Below are 20,424 nucleotides of genomic sequence, written 5' to 3' on the forward strand. Positions count from 1 at the left end.
TTTTCATTTGTCAGAAGAGCTCCTCTCATCAAAGGTTTCGATTTCCTCAGAAGTAGTGAATTACACTTTTGAACTCGACCAGACACAGTACCACTTATTAGCATTACTGTTCTTTGTCATTTTCAACTTTCAGAAAACAGAAATACGGTGATGTCCGTGCTTTCCCTAGAACATCTGACAATTCTCCTTCTGAATTCTTCATTACGAACCTCAAACAAAACAAAATCAAAGCATGAAACTCCTGTCCTAACCAAGCCCTGGTCAGAAGACTTCCACCTCTGAGGATACACATGACAGTTGGGTAGACAAGAAAGGAAAAAAATAAATCCAACGAGCCTCTCACATTTCAGCAAAAGTTTTTACCCAAAGTGAATATGACACATTAAATGAGCATCAGCCTCAAAGACCTTCTTTTGGAGCCTCGTTGGTAGCTGTGTTTTCTAAGTTAGCGAATGCCTGCTGTTAATGTGAAAATTGGTTTCAACTTAATTTGGCAACCGAGAAAACACATTATTTTTTTTTGTAGCTATTACAGTCCATAGTTAGCACTTTCCCATGCTGTCAGTGACTTGTAGAATTAATAGTAATTATAGCTACTGACCATTTCTGAAGTTTTTGCAATAGATGACAGGTCCTCTACTGGAAACTTTTTAAAGATGATCTTCACGACAATACTACAAGGTAAGTATCATCCTGCTGCCCTACACGGGACCTGGTTAAACCAGGGGAAGGCTACTTGCAGAGGTGGGATTATAATCCAACTATGCTGACTCAGAAGCCAAAAACTGGAAGCTGTCCTTTCCTGATCAAGAGCTGCTCACCCCGAGTATCAAACAGAGACACGTAGACCCACGGGGACCCTTGGATTTTCAGTCCATTATATACCAGTCCTTTTGGTGTGGAAGTGTTTGACTTCCAATCTGTCCAGGGAGACCAAATCACTTAGTTCTGAGAGTGGGTTGGGATGATGCTAAGGATGAAGGTGAAGAGAAAAGTACTCTAAAAAGAATGAGGGAGAAAAAAAGAATTTTTAAAAAGCAGTTTCATAAATTTTCAAAGGTAAAGTGATTTCCACCTGGTGACAAAACGCCATTTTTATTTCTGCTAAAGAGAGAGAGAGAGAGAGAGAGAGAGAAAGCTCAAGGCTCATGCTCACTTGACTGTCTCTTTAAATGTTACGCAGCACCTAATATATTACAAGGAAACTACAATGCAGAACAGATGGAACAGCATAAAGCAGATGCAGATCTGAAGTCTAAATAGAGATGAACAATTCTTCAGTTAACAACAAGAAAATGAGGTGGCAGCACAGATAACATGGAAAAGGAGCAGTTTACACTGGAGAGAAGCTACAGGGAAAAGCACACATTATCACAACTGAACAGTGCAAAAAGATTATTTCATGGCATTTGAAATGACATCCCCTGATGTCTTCCTGGGGGACAACACAGGCTTCCATGGAACACTCAGGAGGAAAGCCAAAGGAAATCTGAACAATTTAAGGCCACGGGCAGGCAATAATGGTTGGAAACGGACAACTCAGGGTTTCAGTGGACCTCTAGCAGAGAGCTCAGCTATTACGAGCATTTTCCATAGTGTGGGGGGGGTCACCCAAATAATCTTAACCATAGGTTAGATAAAGAAGAGATGCTTTTTCTCCCAAGGTTTAGATTTAATTAGTTGTATTTTTATAATTCTCACACTTTCACTTTATGGACCTTTCCAAACATATACAAAAGTAGCAAGAATAGTACTTTGAAACCACATTACAATCACCACCCGTTTCTACAACTGTCAGCGTCTTCCACTCTTGTTTCATTTCTTTATTCCCTCTCTACTTATTTTTCTTGGTAATTTTAAACCAGTCTGGATAAAATGCTTTGTTTTAGTTTCCCTGTTTGTAAAATGTACCTACTTCCTCTACTTGATGTTGGGGAGAAAGGCTGTAAGATGTTAAGCAGAAAATCCTGCCAAAGGGAGTATTCAATAAATGTTCATTTTAATTCTTGTGTGTGGACACATAAAGACAACGGCAGAGGGTATGGAAAGATGAGACTTTCATTGTCAAGTGTGGGGACAGAACAAAACAGGACAGGAATATTAAGCGCTCTTACGTTCTGGCATTGTTTTAAGTGTTGGCTCTTGGGAAGTGTGAAACTCTTCGGACACACGTTTAAGTGATGTAACAGAATTCTGTTCCAGGGTGCAGAGAACTGTACCTCAGAAAAAAATCTATTAGTGGGTCAGTCCCCCACAAGTTAAGGGCTGGCCTTTTATTTGTAGTATTGTCCTAAATGCCACCAAAAGATGGGGGGGGGTTAATGGCTGCTAGCTTTGAGGAAGTTGACTTCCATGTTGAAGCCAGAGCTGAAGCACTTCAAGACAAAGACCCCAGCAAAGATAAGGAGGAGAACCTGTGAAAATACACCCGGAATCTTCTGTGTAAATGCTTAGGCGATGCTGAGTAACGGGTCCTGCTCGGAGGCAGCAATGGCAAGTGGCGAGCAGTTGGCCCAGCCTGTGAGTCGGTGGGGATGGAGAGGGTGTGCTCTGTCAAGGCGCTGACAGTCAATGCATAAACACTCCTCAAGAGGCTTGCATAAAATGGAAATACGCCAACCACTCCTCTCCTAAACCTCAAGAAGATGGTTTTAATCATGTAATTTGAGACTTCCTTTACTTTGTGAGAGCTAAAGCCAGATTCCCTTGCAATTGAAATAGTGCTACATTCTGTTGTTTCTAACATAAGTTTCAGTTTTATTTTCGGGGTAAGTCCAACTTTCTCACTTTGTTTCTTAAGAACACCTGCAAAAATCAACACCATCTCCTAGTTAACTTGCTCTCCGTAAGGCAAGTGGTGCCCGGGTGACCACCCCGGTGGCGCCTTCACCACCCTTGGAGGGGTCACCACCTCCTCCACCTTCTGTCCCTCCCGAGATTCACTAAAGGACATGCTCACACCTGGGATTGCTGGACATCTTTACAAAATTTTCCACCCTAAAATGTGTCCTCATGTTGCAATATAATGACATCAATAATCATGTATTGGAGTAGTCTTTGGTTTTTATAGCCAGAAAGGGAAGACAAAATTGTTACTATAGAAAACATTCCAGTGCAGAGGACCACAGGGGAAGGGAGGAAAAACAGAATGGGAAGAAGTCAGAGTGGGAGACAGACCATGAGAGACTTAACTCTTGGAAACAAACTGAGGGCTGTTGGAGGGGAGGTGGGTGGGGGACTGGCGTAACTGGGTGATGGGCATTAAGGAGGGTACGTGATGTAATGAGCACTGGGTGTTCTATGCAACTGATGAATTGCTGAATACTACATCTGAAACTAATGATGTACTATAAGTTGGCTAATTGAATTTCAACTAAAAAAAGAAAACATTCTGCAAGCCTTGGTGACCCATCCCAAAGTCTTCAGGATACTCATGGCTGATTGTTTAGGATAACCACTAGCATGAAAATAAGATTGTGGTCCTATGTGCAGGGGTGAAACAGGGGAAGGCAGAGGCCAAGGGAAGAACATGAGCTGAATGTACCTGGAGTGACAACCGGAATCTCTGGGATTATGACGCAGGCGTCTGCCTGGTGTTCCAGGTCTTCCCGGGGCAAATCCGAGGCCCACTATGATTTACATTCCCCGCAGCTGTTCTTACCTGGTTGGAGAACTAACTGACACGAAGGGAATGATGATGAAATTCTGCAGGGCTGGCAGCACTGCGAGGTGAGGACTTAAATGGAGACAAAACTGCCTTTTGGAGAATGGGAAGGACCAGCAACAGAGTAAGGTTAGTTCCTCAAGTACCTTCCTATGACCTCTAGTATACTGCTCCTCACATGGCCACGGAAAGTTTTATTATCCTGCGCAGGGCAGGGCTCAGGTAATGCTGCCGTTCCTTCCAATGGTGATTACCTGAGGGAGTAGAAATGGACTGCAATGAGGCATTTTCCTAATGAGAACATCCAGAGCCCCATTACCCCAGCACTATCATCACTACGCAACTTGCTAAGTATTCTCCCCTCTCCTCAGGACTTGTACATCTTCAAAATGTCCACAACTGCCTAATTGATTAGGACTTGGCCAGACAGCTCCAGGTGGCTAATCGGTAAAGCAATGTCTCAAAGAGGATTCGTCTTTAATTATGGGCATTTGACATCTTTACGTAGGTTTTATGAGATACTAAATACATTTTCACTAGACATCCATTGAAGCCATATGGCAGCCTTGAATATGTGGAACAAACTGGGCATAATGCAGCTTTATTTATTGATTTACTTACTTATTTTAGAACAGCAACATGTACTGTTGAGGGTACTTTTTACAAGTTTAGTCTAGAAATTCAGGACTCTAAGTAGCAGGGAAGACATTCCTTCTGTACTGCTTCAGGATAAATGGAGGAAGACACAAGGACCGACAGAGTCCAAAGAGCAAGGAGAGAAAGACATTCAAAACCAATTGTCCATATTCCAAGAGGAAAATCAAAGACATAAAATAAAACAGTGCACTGATTGTGCATCCTTGTTTTCGCCTAGTAAGTCAGCTGGAACTAGAGTCCTTCCCTTTGGGTCCATTCATTTAATTCAACACTTATTTAGAATCTACTGGTATAGCAAGTAATATGGATCAGACTCATAACAAGTTCATGAACACTTAAGTGATTCATGAATGGGCATCAGGGACTCTGTAATTCTCTGAAACTGTATGTAAAATCTGTTTACAGGAATTTTTCTCAAGAGCCAGCCCACAGCTTTAATGAGATTAAAAGCCTCACAACTGAGAAAAGGTTAAGAGCCACAAAGCGCCACATCCAAGACTGTAAGACACACCAAGGTGAGTGAGCAGTGACAGCCCCCTTCCCCACCTGGCCTTTTTAAGTAAAAGGCATATGTCCGATTTATTCTGAAGGAAGTAGGTAAGTAGAATCCATAAACCCCAGGACTGTTTCAAGTCTTAACGATGTTATGATTCTCAGAAAATAATTCTTACTATCTGTAAGATCCAAAAATGTCCTAAAGAAGTATAACCCAAAGTGCAAGATAAATAAAAGCAGTTACAAATGACATGTTTCGAGAAGGCTGAGGCCATCTGGTTCCCATTATCCTGAAGCGAGGGCACATCATTTCATCTGCTCCAGACCAAGGCATCGTTCGAATAGCATGTGAACAGACTGGGTTTGCTAGGAAAGACATGCAGATGGACAGAGTATCATTCTCTGTCCTCCTCACCTCTGGCTGTTGGAGCAAACACTAAGTCGGCTTTTCGGCACATACTTCCACCTTATTTTTATTAATCGGTTTGAAATAAATAAATAATATATGGATTTTAGATCAAAGATACCTAGGCCTAATTTTAAAGAATTGAATTGTTCTACAAGATTTGCCATAAAAAACATCTGACGATAGCCCTCCTCCCCTTACCCAGCTCCCCACTCCCACAGCTGATTATTTTGGTATTTACTTCCTTTATCTCTAAATCACATAGTTATACTGCTACTTAAAAAAAAAAAGTGTCCAACTTCAAGGAGTGCCTAGCTGGCTTAGTCAGTAGAGCATGTGACTCTTGATCTCAGGGTCGTGAGTTCAAGCCCCACATTAGGTGTGGAGACTACTTAAAAAAAAAAAAAAAGAATTGACCCATATGTGGAATTTAAGAAACAAAACAGATGAACATGGGGAAGGGAAGGAAAAATAAAATAAGATAAAAACAGAGAGAGAGAGGCAAACCATAAGAGACTCTTAACTCTAGGAAACAAACTGAGGGTTGCTGGAGGGGGAGATGTGGGGGGATGGGGAACTGGGTGATGGGCATCAAGGAGGGCATGCGATGTCATGAGCACTAGGTGTTACACGAAAATGATGAATCATTAAATTCTACCCCTGAAACTAATAATGCACTATATGTTAACTTAAATTTAAATAAAAAATTAAAGTGTCCAACTTTAAAAAAACTGATTTTACACTATGAACACATTATGAACTTACCTCTTTCCTCCCTCCACTTCTACAGCACACGTTCTTCCCATCCCCTCTTCACGCCAATACAGTCATTTTCATTAAATCAGGATGCAGTGTTTACATTACTACAGTATTCAGATGCTACCCAAAAGGAGCCCAGAGTAAACCACCATCACAATTCCTCCCTCTTTTCCCAAGAGGTAAAATTATCTTGTTTCTTAATTTGTTTGGTTTTCTAAATACTTACGGGTCCCTTAGCCCCAAACTCTTTACTACTTATGTAAATATCCTGTTAGGATGCCTCATATTAGGTATTCCATCAGTTTCATCTTCCCAGAGAAGCCGAAGTTCTGGAGCCTTGTTCTCATCTGTGCCTGGTGCACTCCATCCCCAGAGACTATTTTACCCTTTTCAGGAATAAAGCGTCCCCCATTGGCAGGGCTGGGAGCATGGCAGTCTCCTGAATTGAATATAAGGAGCGGGAGAGGAGGTCTGGGGATCTGGTTGTTTCTCAAACTTTTCAATGATCTCCTTGATTTTAACTCAGCTATTAATATCTTGGGTCTGCCAATACATTTACCATGAGCCTGTCTGCTTTCCAGCCCCCAAAATGTGTGTACTGCCATCTTCCCTTCTGCTTCCCATGTCTTGATAGATTTATGTCCTTAACATTTTCCTTTGCTGTTGTTTTTCTGTGTTTTCTTTTTTTTAAGTAGATGACAAATGTAAAGTGTGTATCTAATCTATTGTCATTGTTTTTGACAGTGTTTTAGAAATCAGTATTAGCAAAAACCCAGGCACATACTTTAAGTAGGCATTTCATCAACAGCTCTTTATAAGACAATCACCAGCATATGCTTATCTGTTAACTTATAGGTGAAGAAAATGAGGCACAATCTGCTTCAGACATGTCACTTGATAGATTGATATAAATACAGAACACCTTATGCCCAAGTCCCCTTTTCGCTTCACTTTCCTAATTGTAGGCTTCTGTAGAGCGTTGCCTTCCTGATAGTCTATGGCTGCTTTCAGGTCCCAAATATCTGAGAATTGCTTCAGTCAATCAATATCTCTGTCATGCTCTATTACAGCTGATCAATATGGACAAGGATGCAATGAGCTGGAAGCAAGATGTTTTATTCAATCAAGTTTTTGGTCTCTTTTATTGACCCCAATATAAAACTTCTCTGTTTACAAAACTTCTATACTCCTCTTGTTTTATTCCAGCTAGCAAAAACTGTTCGCATAAAAACACATGCACATGTCTCCTCCCTCATGGTTTCAGACTGAGTCCATCATGTTGAACAGCTCTGGATCCCAGACTCATCTCTGCTCTTTGTGTCATTTTGGGTAAATCACTACCACTATCAATATCTCCCATCTGTGCAATGGGAGCTGTTAAAGCTCACAAACTGGTATTCCATGGGTCATTTGGAGCCAGCAGACATATTTAGTGTGGCTGGCACAATGAAGGAAGTTTCTGGATGTGACTGCCTTTAGCGAGAGTGGGGGAGGGGAAAGTACTCCAACATTCTCTGCAGTAATCACTACTTCATACTCTGGTGATGTTACCAGAGTAAGGTAACCTCACAAAATCCTATGATTTTTCCACTTCTTAAATGTATTTGAGTTTTTTGCACAACGACCGTTCTGTCATATCCCCTTCAGCACTAACCTCCTTTGAGTTTATGGGCACTGCAAATAGCGTTAGCCAAAATACCCCAGGACCCTGGGCGCAGGGGAGGTAGACCAGCTGTGTAACACCTGAAGTCAGAAGGAGAATTTTATAAAATAAAGTGACCTTCCTCTTTTTCTGTATGTTTTTTCTTTGATCAATGCCCAAGAACTAGCTGACTCTTCTTTCTAGATATTTCCATTTCCTGAATAGACATTATTGTCAGCAATATCATTACCACCCACTTTCTTTTCTCCTATCTCACTCTCTATGTATGTCATATTTAGACTGTGAATTCCCAGAGGGTAGAATGGTCTTGTTTGAGTTTTCATCTTTCTTTTCTAAATCTTTATTTGGATTACAATTTTTGCATTGTACACACAGCACACCGAACGGAAACATTTCTCATTTTTATTTGGTTTTTTTTTTTTTTTTTTTTTGAGAGGTTAGGGAGTCACAGAACACACTGTGTGCTGAATTTTATTACTTTCTGGAGCTTGGCTATTAAAAGGAAGATAAATGATACAGATATAAGATAGTCTTTCCTAGCAATCTCCTCTGTACATCCTTGGCCATTCTCTAGATCATACACTTGATCTTATAATCCAAAAGACAACAACAGTGACGCAAGTCCTGGATTATAGAAAGGACACATAGCAAAACAAAAGAAAAAATCCCAGAAAACAAACAAGGATAAAGAAGAGATAAGACATTTATACCATGAGCAGGCCAATGAGTAACTGCCTCAGTTGACTATAATTATTGGGTAAGTGGGGGGTCACAGGTGTTTCAAGTTGAAGCCAATTGGAACAGGGGTAAGTTATCAGATCTCTCTTATTAGTCTGGGAAGCCATGATTCATTGTTGGAAATCAACAACGCATCTATTACCAGCTCAAGATATGGAAAATTATCACAAGCCCTTCCTGGATCCTCTCCACCCTGCTCCCCGCCGATGTAATCAAGATTCTGAATTTTGTGTTAATCATTCCCTTATCTTTCTTTACAGTTTACATATATATTTTAAGACATACATTGAAATCTGCCTGCTTATGAACTTTATGTAAACTTCATATAAGTGGAATGATACTGTATATGTATTCTGTGATTGGCTTTTTTGCTCAATATTATTCATCCATGTGGACACACATAGCTACGGTCCATTTGCTTTCCTGCTGTATAGAAGGCCATTGTATGAAGATGCCACAACTGATTTATCCATTCTAAGTCAAAGGATAATAGGGTAATTTCCAGTTTTCTGCTATTAAAATCAAAGCTGCTATGAACATGCTGGTTGCCTGTCTCCTCACATACAAAGTTATTCTCTAGGTCATGTGTCTTTAGAACTTCCAAAATTATGTGGAATAGAAGTCATGAGCTAGCATGCTCATTTTGATCCTGATTTTAAAGGGGCTTTAAAAAATATTTCACCATTGAAAACGATGTTTGCCATAAATTTTTTGTGGGTATCCTTTATTAGGTTAAGAAAGTGCCATTCTATTCCTAGTTTGCTAAGAATTTTTATCATGGATAGATTTATTGAATGATCATTTACAGAATGATTTTTTTGGGAGTATATACTGAGATGACATATGGCTTCCTCCTCTAATTAGTTGATATGATGAATTACATTAAATAATTTTCTAATAATGAACTAACTTTGCTTCCAGGGATAAACCCAAATTTATGGTATATCATTTTAAAATCCATTGCTTAATTTGGCTTGCTAATGTTTTTACTTGTTAATATTCTAGATATTTGAGTGGTGTGTACTTTTATTTTCTTATACTCTGTCAAGGTTTGGGTCCAAGGTTAATATTGGCCTTGCAGAGTAAGTCTGGGAATATTCCCACTTTTTCTGTTGTCTAAAAGATTTTATGTATTTTGGATTGAATATTTGGCATAACTTACATGCAAGACCTTCTGCTTTAGTGTTTTCCAGTAGTAAAAAAAAATTACCAATTTCATTTCTTTCACGGTTAAAGGATCAGTTTTCTTCTCAAATTAGTTTTGATAATAAGTATGTACTTTTAGAATGTCCACTGTACACAAATTTTCAAATTTATCTGCCTAGTTTATAATTTTGCCTTATTATCTAATTAACTTCATGTGCATGTGTAATTAAAGACCCCTTTACATCCTTTATGTTATTTGTGCAATTTCATTTTTTTCAATCTTATTAATTCATTATGCTTTTCACAGAATGGACTTTTGATGTTGATCACCAACATCCTCTATTTTTGTGTTCTACTTCATTAGTTTTTGTTATCTTACTTTTTCCTCCATTATTTTTGGGTTTATTCTGCTCTTTTTCTAAATTTTTCAGTTGATAGCTATTTTTTTTAATATAAGCATTCAAGGCTATAAATTTCTCATTAAGTACTACTTTAGCTTCATCTCATATATTTTGTTAAGTAGTACTTATCATTTCCATAGTTTCTATTACGATTTATTATTTGACCCACGGGTTATTTAAAAAAGTGGATTTTAAAATTTCCCTATGTATCCATTTATCTTTTTATAACTAATTTGTTTCTATTCTTATGATAAAATGGATTCTTTACCATTTGTTGAGACATGCTTTATGCCTTACAACATTAGTTTTAATAAATTTTCTGTGTCTCCCTCAAAGGAATTTCTACTCCCTAAGTGTTGGAACAGTGTTTTACATATGTCCTTGAGGTCAAGCTTATTCTTTGTGCTGTTCTAGTTTTCTCTGTTCTACTGAAAACTGTTAAGTAAAAATTTCCTACTATGATGTAGAGTTGTATATTTATCCCTGTAATTCTGTTAATTTATTTTTAATATCTGAAGCTATACTACTCATTACATATAAACTCATTATATTTCCTGAGAAATGTTAGCTTTCGAGAAAATTCACCTCTTTATCTCTAGTGTATTATTTTTTGCCTTTAATACTACTTTTGTTTGATATTATTATAGTAATGAAGACTTCCTTTAGGTTAATGTTTGCCTGGAATACCTTTCTCTAACCTTCACTTTTAACCATTCTGTGCTTCTTATACACATGTAGCTGGATTTTGTGTGAGCGTGTGTATGTGTGTGTGTTTTAATTTAGTTTGATAATCTTTGTTATCAAACATAGTTGCACTGATTTTCGGTTACTGAAATATCTGGATTCATTTTTACGACTTTATTTTGTGGTATCTGTTCTACTCTTCAATATGTCTTTTATTACCGCTTTTCTTTCTTGACTTATTGAGGTTTTTCTGTATTTGAAGTTTTTCTCTTTGCAGTTTTTCTTCTAGAAGCTTAGAAATTATAGACTACATATCCTCTTTATCACTTGGAGTCATGAACAGCAACTCTTCTGCGGTGTGGGTTTCCAACACCCCCCCCCCCAATTCACCTACTAAGAATGTCACCTTGTGGGGTCCTGGCTTTTTGTAAAGATTCAATCTCCCATCCTGCTCAGAGTCTGCTTTAAGCCCTGTCCAAATCTCTCCCACACTGGTCATAGCTCTAACACCTAGGTCACAGATGCCAGCTGTAGGACTTGCTTACCTCTGTGAAGTAGAGCTTTCTGGATGTTTCCTGACCTTGTTCTCTTCCCAATCTCTGTCTACCTATTATCATCTAGTGTATTTAAATGCAAACTGGGAGGGTTCTCTCTAAACATTTGGTCATTCATCTTGCTAGAAATGGAAGACCACACTTTGGTTCTGATACAATCATTTCCTTACATAGTTCTGACAGGTGTATGCAAGCCTCGGACAAAGGGGGAAAAGTACCGTACTTGATTTGTATGTCTCCTTCAAATCTGCAGAAATAAACTCTCAGATGATATTCTTTAGGGAATTAAGGAAACAAAAGGGATGAACCCTAATAAAATGATTTCCTTCGACTATGCATATTATGTTCCTATACTCAACTTATTTAATCCTTAGAACTCCATTGCAATAGTTATTATTACCCTCGTTTTATGGATGAGGTACTTGAGACCACATTTTAAGGTTATTAAATTACTGAATTGGGATTCAAACTCTTGCCTATCTAATTCCACAGTCTGTACCCTTTCCTGAATTATGCTGCCTTTCTCCAGAAGGCTCTGAGGGATTCTTTTTGGAGCTGGTAAAAACAACCCTGGTTAGTCTTTCCCTGGTAATTTTCATAGCAAACAATGCAGCTATTTACCCGGCATCGCTTAGAACTCTGCTAATTGCTAGCACTCATTCTGTTAGCAAACATGGTATTTATTGACTCCAGAAAGAGTCCAGATTGTGGGAAAACATAAACAGTGATAACGCAAACAAATGCTTTCAAAGCAAGCCTTTGTTTGGGTCCTAGTGTCAAGCAATTTTTAATTGTCATTTTTACTTTTGACCAAATATCTCCCATTTAACACTTTTTAAACCTCTGAGAGTAATTAAGCCCTCCATAAAATCTCCTGATGTCAGTTCATATACTCAATCTCATAAAATATATATATCTGTTTATGCAAGAGCCTATGCAGCCCTGCAGGCTAAGCCTAAACTGTTATTGAAGGCCACATTGCCAAGTCTAATGGATGACCCAAGAGTGCCATAGATAAGCTAATCTTATTTTATCTCTCTGCTTTATCATTGTGGAACTTAACACAGGCAAAGCATTGAGGAAAAGGCTCTCTCTCCCTGTCTTTCTATATGTCGTCCTTTCCCCAGCTGAACTTGAAATGTCTAAAGTGGATCCAAGAGAGCTCCAGCATCTGGGATGCTTAGAGAAGAAACCATAAAGATGGCACATGGGCCCATTTTCACTGGTCATGTCACCAGACCATTCACTGGTCATGAGCTGCCTCACCAGTGGAACATAACCATTTCTGCTCAAAACCAGGTTGGAAGCAACATACTCAGACAACTCACGCTCAAGCCATATGGGAAGGGGTTAGTTTGGATCACTATAATTTAGAGGTCAGTGATCACAAATGCAAACCAAGCCAGGCAAGTTTTCTATTTCAAGGCTTCATACATGATCAAAGAGACCAACATGGCAGTGTAAAGTGAAGAGAAGTGAAGGTGCATTGTTTCCATTACATGTAGCCATATGTATTTGCAAAGTGGCTCATAAGATGTTGTCCATTCCCTGGGCTATAAAAGGCCCTAAATCCTTCTTTGTGCAAGGTTTGCCCCAAAATACAATTTCGAGAGGAAAAAAAATATTAGCATGCTCTCCCAGTGGATGTCCCTAGTTCTGTTATTAAAACGAAATGGGTGTGTTTACATAATCTGGGCATTCAGAGAAAAAATTACGCACTTCTGTGTAATTTTCCCCAGAGTTGAAATTGAACAAAAATCAATTGCACATCTGGGTCTGGGGCTGCTTCAGCCTCTAATGCAAAAATGAAGATGAATTCCAAGTGATCAAAATGTGCAGAAGTGCTCACCCCTGACAACTTTTTCCCTCTCTGGAATGGAAAGTATAACAACTGTTTTTCTGAAAGATAAATTACAATCAGCTGCTGTTAGTTTTATTATTTTTAAGACTTTCTACCGATCAGACTGATAGTCTTTTGCTATTGAATACACACGAAAAGAAAAACATCCTAACACTTTCCCATGATTTTAACTGGAAGGAAATCTAGATCAAATTGGGTGTGCCTTGTGTATTTTAATATTAGATAATAATCATACACTGTTTGTGATTAACATTAATTGGGAATGGTTACATGAGAAATGATGCAAACACTATCTTTTTTTTAACATTTAAGCAAATTTAATCTTCAAATCCAGGTGTTTTAAAGCAGTACATAATTTCCAACTGAAGGTTATAAAACAGTAAGCTCACAGAAGATAATTTAAAGACAGAAGACATTTCCATGGGCTAGAGTGACTTGGGAAAATCTTAAAGAAAAATCGAACCTGTATCTTTTTAAACTTGATTTTAATCACCCATTGCCACATTTGAATTATGCTTTCAACTGTAGCAAAGACTACAGCTGTTAGATGCAGAACTGAAATAGTTAATTCCCCTACCATACCCTCATTCTGACATTGTGGGGTGTATTGTCAGTGTTTTATATACATAAGAAGGAATATGTAAAAAGTCTATTTTAACATTGTAATCAAGGCATGCATATTTGATGCATTTTGCTGATTTCTGTGTTGCACAACCCTGTTCCCTATGTGTCTGAGATGTTTATGTCTCTTTTTGGGGGCAGCTAAGGGGAGATGTACTGCTTGGCCCTGTGGGATTCACTTGACCAAAGAGATAGCTGGGTAAGCAGACAACTTGAACCCAGATAGCAACACACATTCCAACACATGGACACATGACTTACCTTGGCAAATTTCTCGTCTGCAAATAATTCCCTTCTAAAGGGTACTACTGAGATTCAGAGCTGACCCTTGTACTTTCTCTCCACTCGGGACTGGGCCATTTTGCCATTTTAGTGGTGGTGATGAGGGAAGCACAATAAATGCTTGTAGGCTTTATTCTGTTGCAAGTGCTCAGATAAACCACAAAATCAACAGTCACAACATTTTCTTTAGCCGAACAAGGAATTCCAAAAACAAATCCCTGTGTAAATGATAGCATGATGTCTACATTCTTAGTCAAAATATACTTTTGAGTCCGGTTGTTATGGTGTCAGAGGAAATGCAAAGCATTCCCCTAGTGTCATCTTGTAGCCAAGCAACTCCGACAGGAGCACGGTCACTCAGGGCACATACTGCTTATCTCCAATCAGCTGCATTACCTACTCTATGCTACAAGGGCAGGGTAAACTCAAGTTTGAGATAGAATCAAGGACAAAATTATCATCATTGATACCTCTGGGCTGATTCTGTAGTACAGCTCTCAGTAGAAATATGGCAAAGGTGGCCTGCGTGCTGCTGATGGTACTTAGTGACCTGGCTGGGGGGTGGTGGTGTTGGGGGGAGGGTGCTATGCTTCTGGACTATCAAGCTTAGGAAAAATAAAGGTTGTAGGTCGGCTTCGAAAAGCAAGCTCCAAACAACAGCAAAAGGGAAAGAAAAGGTTCAAATGTTCTTCAAAAACGAGAAGAAACCAGTTTGAGCCTAGCTTTAAGGAACATACGTAAATGGTGGCAGGAGGCTATTTTCTCATTAGGCAACGGAGACTTCTCTCAATTGTATTACTACAGATGTACTATGCCTCAAGCACTCTAGGTCCTCTAGACAGAAAGAAGAGTTTCTAATAATTGCAGCCTATTTCAGCCACCTGCACAGGGCAGGGATCTGCATGCTTTTAGTGTAAGTGGCAGACGTGTACACTCTGGGTCCCCAAGAAGAAACCTCAAGGCTGCCCTCCTTCTTACTAGGTTAGTGATCACATCCTAATAATAGTCTTCACAGCACCTTATGTTTGCCCACACACAGTTCAAACATCCACATATTACCTAAATTCAGTTTCAGAAACAGCTAGAAGTGATAGTAGGGAGAATGTCATAATTTCTCTCTAATAAATATGGAAACCGAAGCAGAGGTTTTCCTAAGGTCAAGCAATTAGCTTATTCTAGAAACTAAAAGCGTCCTGAGAGAACTCATTTTGGCCTCCAGTTTCACAGATTAGGAAGTAGAGGATGAGAAAGAAAGGTACCATGGTGAATTAGTAACAAAGAAAAAAAGACTCATAATTCAGTGCTCTTTTAAAATGTAGCATCACATGTGTAGACAGGAGGTTCCTCTCATTCAAGGGCCTTCCTGTGTGCTGTGGGTTTAGGAATGCAAATGCTGTGAGGCAGAGATTCTTCCTATCTTGCTCACCACTTTATTGTCAATTCCTAGCACAGAAACCATTCTGTTGGTCTGTGCAATGTTAGGTGAATGAATGGATGTCTTCTAGTAGATAAGAGGCATTTTTAGGAGTAGATTGCTGACGTTTGGCATAAAGTAACAATCTCTTGACCAGAGAAAAAGACGGTATGTCATCTATATGCCAATCATCTCTGTAAAGGACATGAAACATCTGGAAGTTGCTTAGAAATCTGCCTTGGATGGTGGAGGGGTTCTGAATCAGGCCCTGAGACAAGCTGGTAGAGGGCTCAGTCATAGACTCCCTTAGTAGGACTAAGGAGACCCCCTACTGAGTAGGATTCCAGGGGATGGTTAGAAACCAGTCCCCAATTTCTAAACCCATGTCTCCTCTACCTTCTCTAAAGTTTGCTCAGCATCCATTTTTCTACATTAAAGGCTATGGTTCTCACCAGGGAGTCCAGTCAAACTGTATCTCCTATTCCACCATCTAGGTATAGAAAGCCACTGTTTCATACAGGAGTTGTATCCTTCAGGTGCTTTTGGTAGAAATGAGGTCCAGATCCCTGAAGAAAGTCTTCAGTGATCTCTGTTTGAAGGCAAGTTATTTGGAGAAACGGCTAAGAAACTGGGCTTGAGTGACACTGGGTGGTAATAATTTAATTTGCTGTGGTTGTAGTTTATCAAGTCTTCCAGCTTCCATTTTCTTATCTGGCCATCATGACCCCGTAGTGTAAGGAAAAATGACTATTTCCTTTTTTCAGAGGGGAAATCAAGGTTTGGAGTGGCTATGTCACATGCGCAAAGTCAAACATCTGGGAAAAACTTGAATTTAGGTCTTCTCATTCCAAGTCCATTGTCCTTTCCATTTACCTAAGGACATGAGGTCCAAGCCAGGTAAAGGCTCCCCCCACCTCTGATCTCCCCAGAAAGGCTGGTGCTGGCTATCCACTGAGCAGTTGAAAGCTGGGCTCTGGCAGCTGCCCACTTCTCCTGTGGTCTAAAGAACATGAAATTTCTATGTAAACCCAACCTGTCCATCTTCTGCAATTTGTTTCTCTTGTTTTTCAAACATACATTTTGTTCTAAGCTTCCAGAAATCGTTGAAGTCGAAATTCCAATTAACCCCGGCAGTAAGTACTGTAACTATAGGGGAGTTTTTGGTTTTTTTAATGAAATGAGAATGAACCTCAAAGGTTACTGGAATTTGCTAAAAATGGACAGAGATCAGGATTCAGATGCTTCAGTGGACACCACCCAGTTGTTCCCTCTATCTACTCTGGAAGAGGTGCAAGTTTTCAAAGCAAATATGACTATTTTTATCAGGCAGGCTGTTTTCATTAGCTCTGGTTCCCCACCATATTTTCATTTTATTTTTTTTCAGTCGGATATATTTTGTATTTTCTCTCTTTTCCCTTAAAGCATATCAATTAAGCCCAAATTAAGCATCAGGTAGAAGGAGCTGGACAATGACTACCATGGATTAAATATACAAACAATAAAAATTCCAATGAGCCTAGACATATTACAAATAAATCTAGTTCTAAGTGTGATTGCATGTGGAATTTCACTTTATGTTTGGCCAGGACTCATGGAGAAAAATACTTAGTATTCCTTCTCTGGCACTTTACTTTTATGGGAAGTGTTGTCTCTTGGTAAAAACAAGATATTGCTTTCCAGACTCATTTAGAACTTATTCCCTATTGTGTTGATGGCAGCTTTTGGGACATTGATCAACAAATACCATTTAAGTCCTTAGCATGAGGTCAGAAGCACACCAGGCATGCAAAGGATATAAACCAGAGTGAGAGAATCTTATTCCTTAGGTATTTATAGGCTAGTTTTGGAAGGGTAGATACACAGCCCAAATGTTCTATTCCTCACTTGTATACCCAAGAAAGATGCTGTTAATCCACCACAGCATCCTTTGCACAGACTTGGTAAATGGTCTTGCAACCTTCATCTAATCAGCTATATCCAATCTGGATTGGCACAAGAATGAGAAGAAAAGCCCACTGGCCATACCTGAACAAGTAGGTTAAACAAAGCTAAAGACAAGAGTAAGAAAAACCAAGCACTGTATCCTAGGGAAGGGAGGTACATCCTAGACTCTGGTGATGAGCCTTCTGTAAAGACAGAGGGTTTCCATTGGGTCTTGTCAATATGGCTAGAACTTAGAGAGATGAAGGGGAACAGAAGTAACAGACTCCAAGGAGCAAATGTGTGGATAGAGGAGATGAATATAGAACATGAATATGGAATAGGGGTTGCCTTGGGATTGCAGAGTTGCATTCTGTTCTCATTATCTAGGAGTTTCATTCAGAAACTTCCCCTATTGTGGTTATGTTCCGATTCATAAATTCTAAGCATGGAGACATAGTGGTTTCTGATCTGCAGGTGTCCAGTGGCATCCTAAAGTATTATGTATTACATTCTGGAAGGTGTATTAGCTCATTTTCAAAGAAAAAGGTGACTCTGAGTCATAGCTTTCATGTCAATAAAATGGGTAAAATAAAGGTGATTTTAAAAGTTTGCCAAATCTACCATTTACCAAGCTCTTTATTTTTATTTTCTACTAAAAGCCTTTCCAAATATATTCCTTTAGATGCATTAGAGGCAACCTCGATGGTCACTTTTTGCCCCTTTATGATAAAATGAAGAAAGCACTAGCTTTCTTGCACTTTTTAAATGTAGATGAAACAATAAGCCAATCCCCCTATCTTTTGCAGTTTGGGCGTGTACCTTGCTTGAGGCAGAACTGGCTAGGATGACCTCATAACTTCCCTCCAGGTGATAGAATTCTATAAATTTTCCCACTGAACTGGACAAGAATCTTCATATCCTGTTTGGAACATCTCCACAATTAGACTGACAAGTGAATGACTGTGACTGCCCAAAGTATCCTTGTTCCTTCCAACCTTCATCCACAAAAAGTGTGTAATGGTTCCCCTTACCCTTTCTATGTAGACAAAAAAGAAATGTCAAGACTGCCTGGAAATGGTGGTGTAAAATTCATTAAGTTCTCTTGCAATTACCAGAGGTGACGTATTGTATACTCAGCATCACTGTTTTCTAGAAAATGGGTATTAGCAGAATCTTGGAGAAATAGTGGATAAAACTTCATCTGATGCTGAAACTACATGATCCCAGGCAGGTAAAGACCTGGCTAAAGTTCCTTCTAATTTCCATGTGGGTTCAGAAGTCTGGGTTATGTGCTGCCTTCTCCTCTTCTACTCAGGCAGGATCCTCCTGATTTCCTATTCAATTTCTCTGCTCTTAGTCGCGTTTGTTCAGAAATGGTTGCAAGAAAGAGCCTGGACTACTAGTCACATGGGTGGACTTCTGGACGGCATCTCACAATTCTGAGTGGTTTGTAATCCATTTTGCACAGTGGGCATTCATAAGTCTTGAATCTTTCCATGGGAAATCTGATAGCTCCCATGTAATAGTGATCATATACACTTTGGCAAATACAGAATTTTTTTAAAAGAAGTTGGTAAGCAGAAAAAGCCAAACAATCCAAATAGCAGCTTGAAGGTTTGTTGTATTTAATGAACTGTGAATGCTGCCATTAAAAAACAAGAAACCAATGATATTTTCTCAGGTTGCTGTGGCATCAACAAACTTCCCTAAAACCCTTTCCCCTTTCTACTTCTATCCCTCCAAAAGACCTACTAATCTAGAATGGCATGTTTGAAAAACTGCCCTGCCATAGGTAATGTGGCATCTTGGAAACAGACACAGGCTCTGGAGGCAACATGGCGTCATTTCAACACCAGATCTGTTCCTTCCTAATTGTGTGACAGCAGGCAATTTGCTTACGTTTGTTCAGCCTTGGCTTTCTTGTCTGTAGGCTGGGAACAATAATTTACCAATTTCACAGAGTTATTGCAGAGACTGAGTGGGACCTAGTCCAGTACCTGGCACAGGATGGCATAGGATAATTGCCAGCAATTACTATTGTAAAAGTCTCACCCTGTGAGAACCCTTGTCTGATACTTAGAGAAAGACACGCAATGCCTGGTTGTAGAACAGTGATGCTTGAGTTTGGTAGGTGGGGGTGAGCATATGTTAGAAAGATGTGTTGGGCTCTTCTGTCCAAGATGCAGTGAGGGATGGCAATTTTTTTGTCTTTCTTGGGGCCTGTTCATGTCTGAATGTGGTTTCCTGTTTCTCATCAATCTCTCTTCCTTCCTTCTTCTGAAATCTATCCAACCTTTTCCTTTTAGTATCTTTAAGAAAAGTAATAAAGGCTAACACTACCACTCCCTTAGTCTGCAGAGATGAGAACATTTTCTTCTGTTACCCCTGAGGCGATGTGTCATAAGCTGGCAGGGTTCTCCTGCTCCATTTAACTAGGAATCCAGGGTAGTGAGACCAGGAGGCTGTGAGTAGGAAGGGGATGGATCGAGGGAGGAAGGAAGAAAGCCTGGGTGTCAGCTGGATTTGTGACTCTTGATCAACCTATGTACCAGAAGACCTGGGTAGATTCCAGTGAGAATGGTAAGAGAGGTTTGGATAAGTCAGATTAAGAATCCACAGTCTCAGTGTCCATCATAGCAACTACATTCAGAATCAAAATTTGGTTTCTCTGGTAGGTAATCCATCTGAAATCACCCACTCCGCCCGCCATCATTCAGATTCCTGAATATGGCCAGGAGGGTAGTCTGGTTTCATGAACCTGAAATAAATCGCTGGAACTGTTGCTCTACCATTTACTATCTCTATGACCCTACAATATTTTTTTTTCTCAGCTGTAATACTGAGTTGTTTTAAAGACTAATTAAGATGACATATGTGAAGCACCTTGTGTCTGGAATATAAGAAACAATCAGTAAACTCAGTACCTGGAACCAAGAAACGAAGGAAGAATGTTCTCTAAACCAACAACAAAATAAAAAATGAGCAGCCAAAGAAAAGAGCTAAGGACAGTACAAAGAAATAGTTTATTGATGAAAAGAGTTGGGATAATGCAGGGAGAGTCAGAGGGAAACCCTGACCTTGATAGTCATCATTCCCACCTCCCAAGAGAAACAGCTGGTGCCCAGTTTTTACTCAACACATAACTCATGATATTAA

General features: G+C 39.4%; 1 protein-coding gene across 7 annotated transcripts in view; it reads right to left on the reverse strand.

Annotated features, from left to right (window-relative positions):
- SAMD12 (sterile alpha motif domain containing 12) overlaps positions 1–20,424 on the reverse strand; it is a 378,670-nt gene that overhangs the window by 67,349 nt on the left and 290,897 nt on the right. For 3 of the 7 annotated variants that reach the window (XR_012378308.1, XM_073893138.1, XM_073893135.1), the window contains exon 5: positions 3,811–3,918. The exons of the other annotated variants lie outside the window; for them this stretch is intronic. Coding sequence is in view for 2 of the 3 variants with exons in the window: in XM_073893138.1 (XP_073749239.1) it covers positions 3,839–3,918 (80 nt within the window). In the remaining variant the exon portion in view is untranslated. The remainder of the gene's footprint in view (positions 1–3,810; positions 3,919–20,424) is intronic. 7 annotated transcript variants of the gene reach the window in all.

The sequence above is a fragment of the Callorhinus ursinus genome, unplaced genomic scaffold (assembly GCF_003265705.2).
Source record: "Callorhinus ursinus isolate GAN/ISIS: 27379988/994484 unplaced genomic scaffold, GSC_fseal_2.0 scaffold5, whole genome shotgun sequence".
NCBI classification, from domain to species: Eukaryota; Metazoa; Chordata; class Mammalia; order Carnivora; family Otariidae; genus Callorhinus; species Callorhinus ursinus.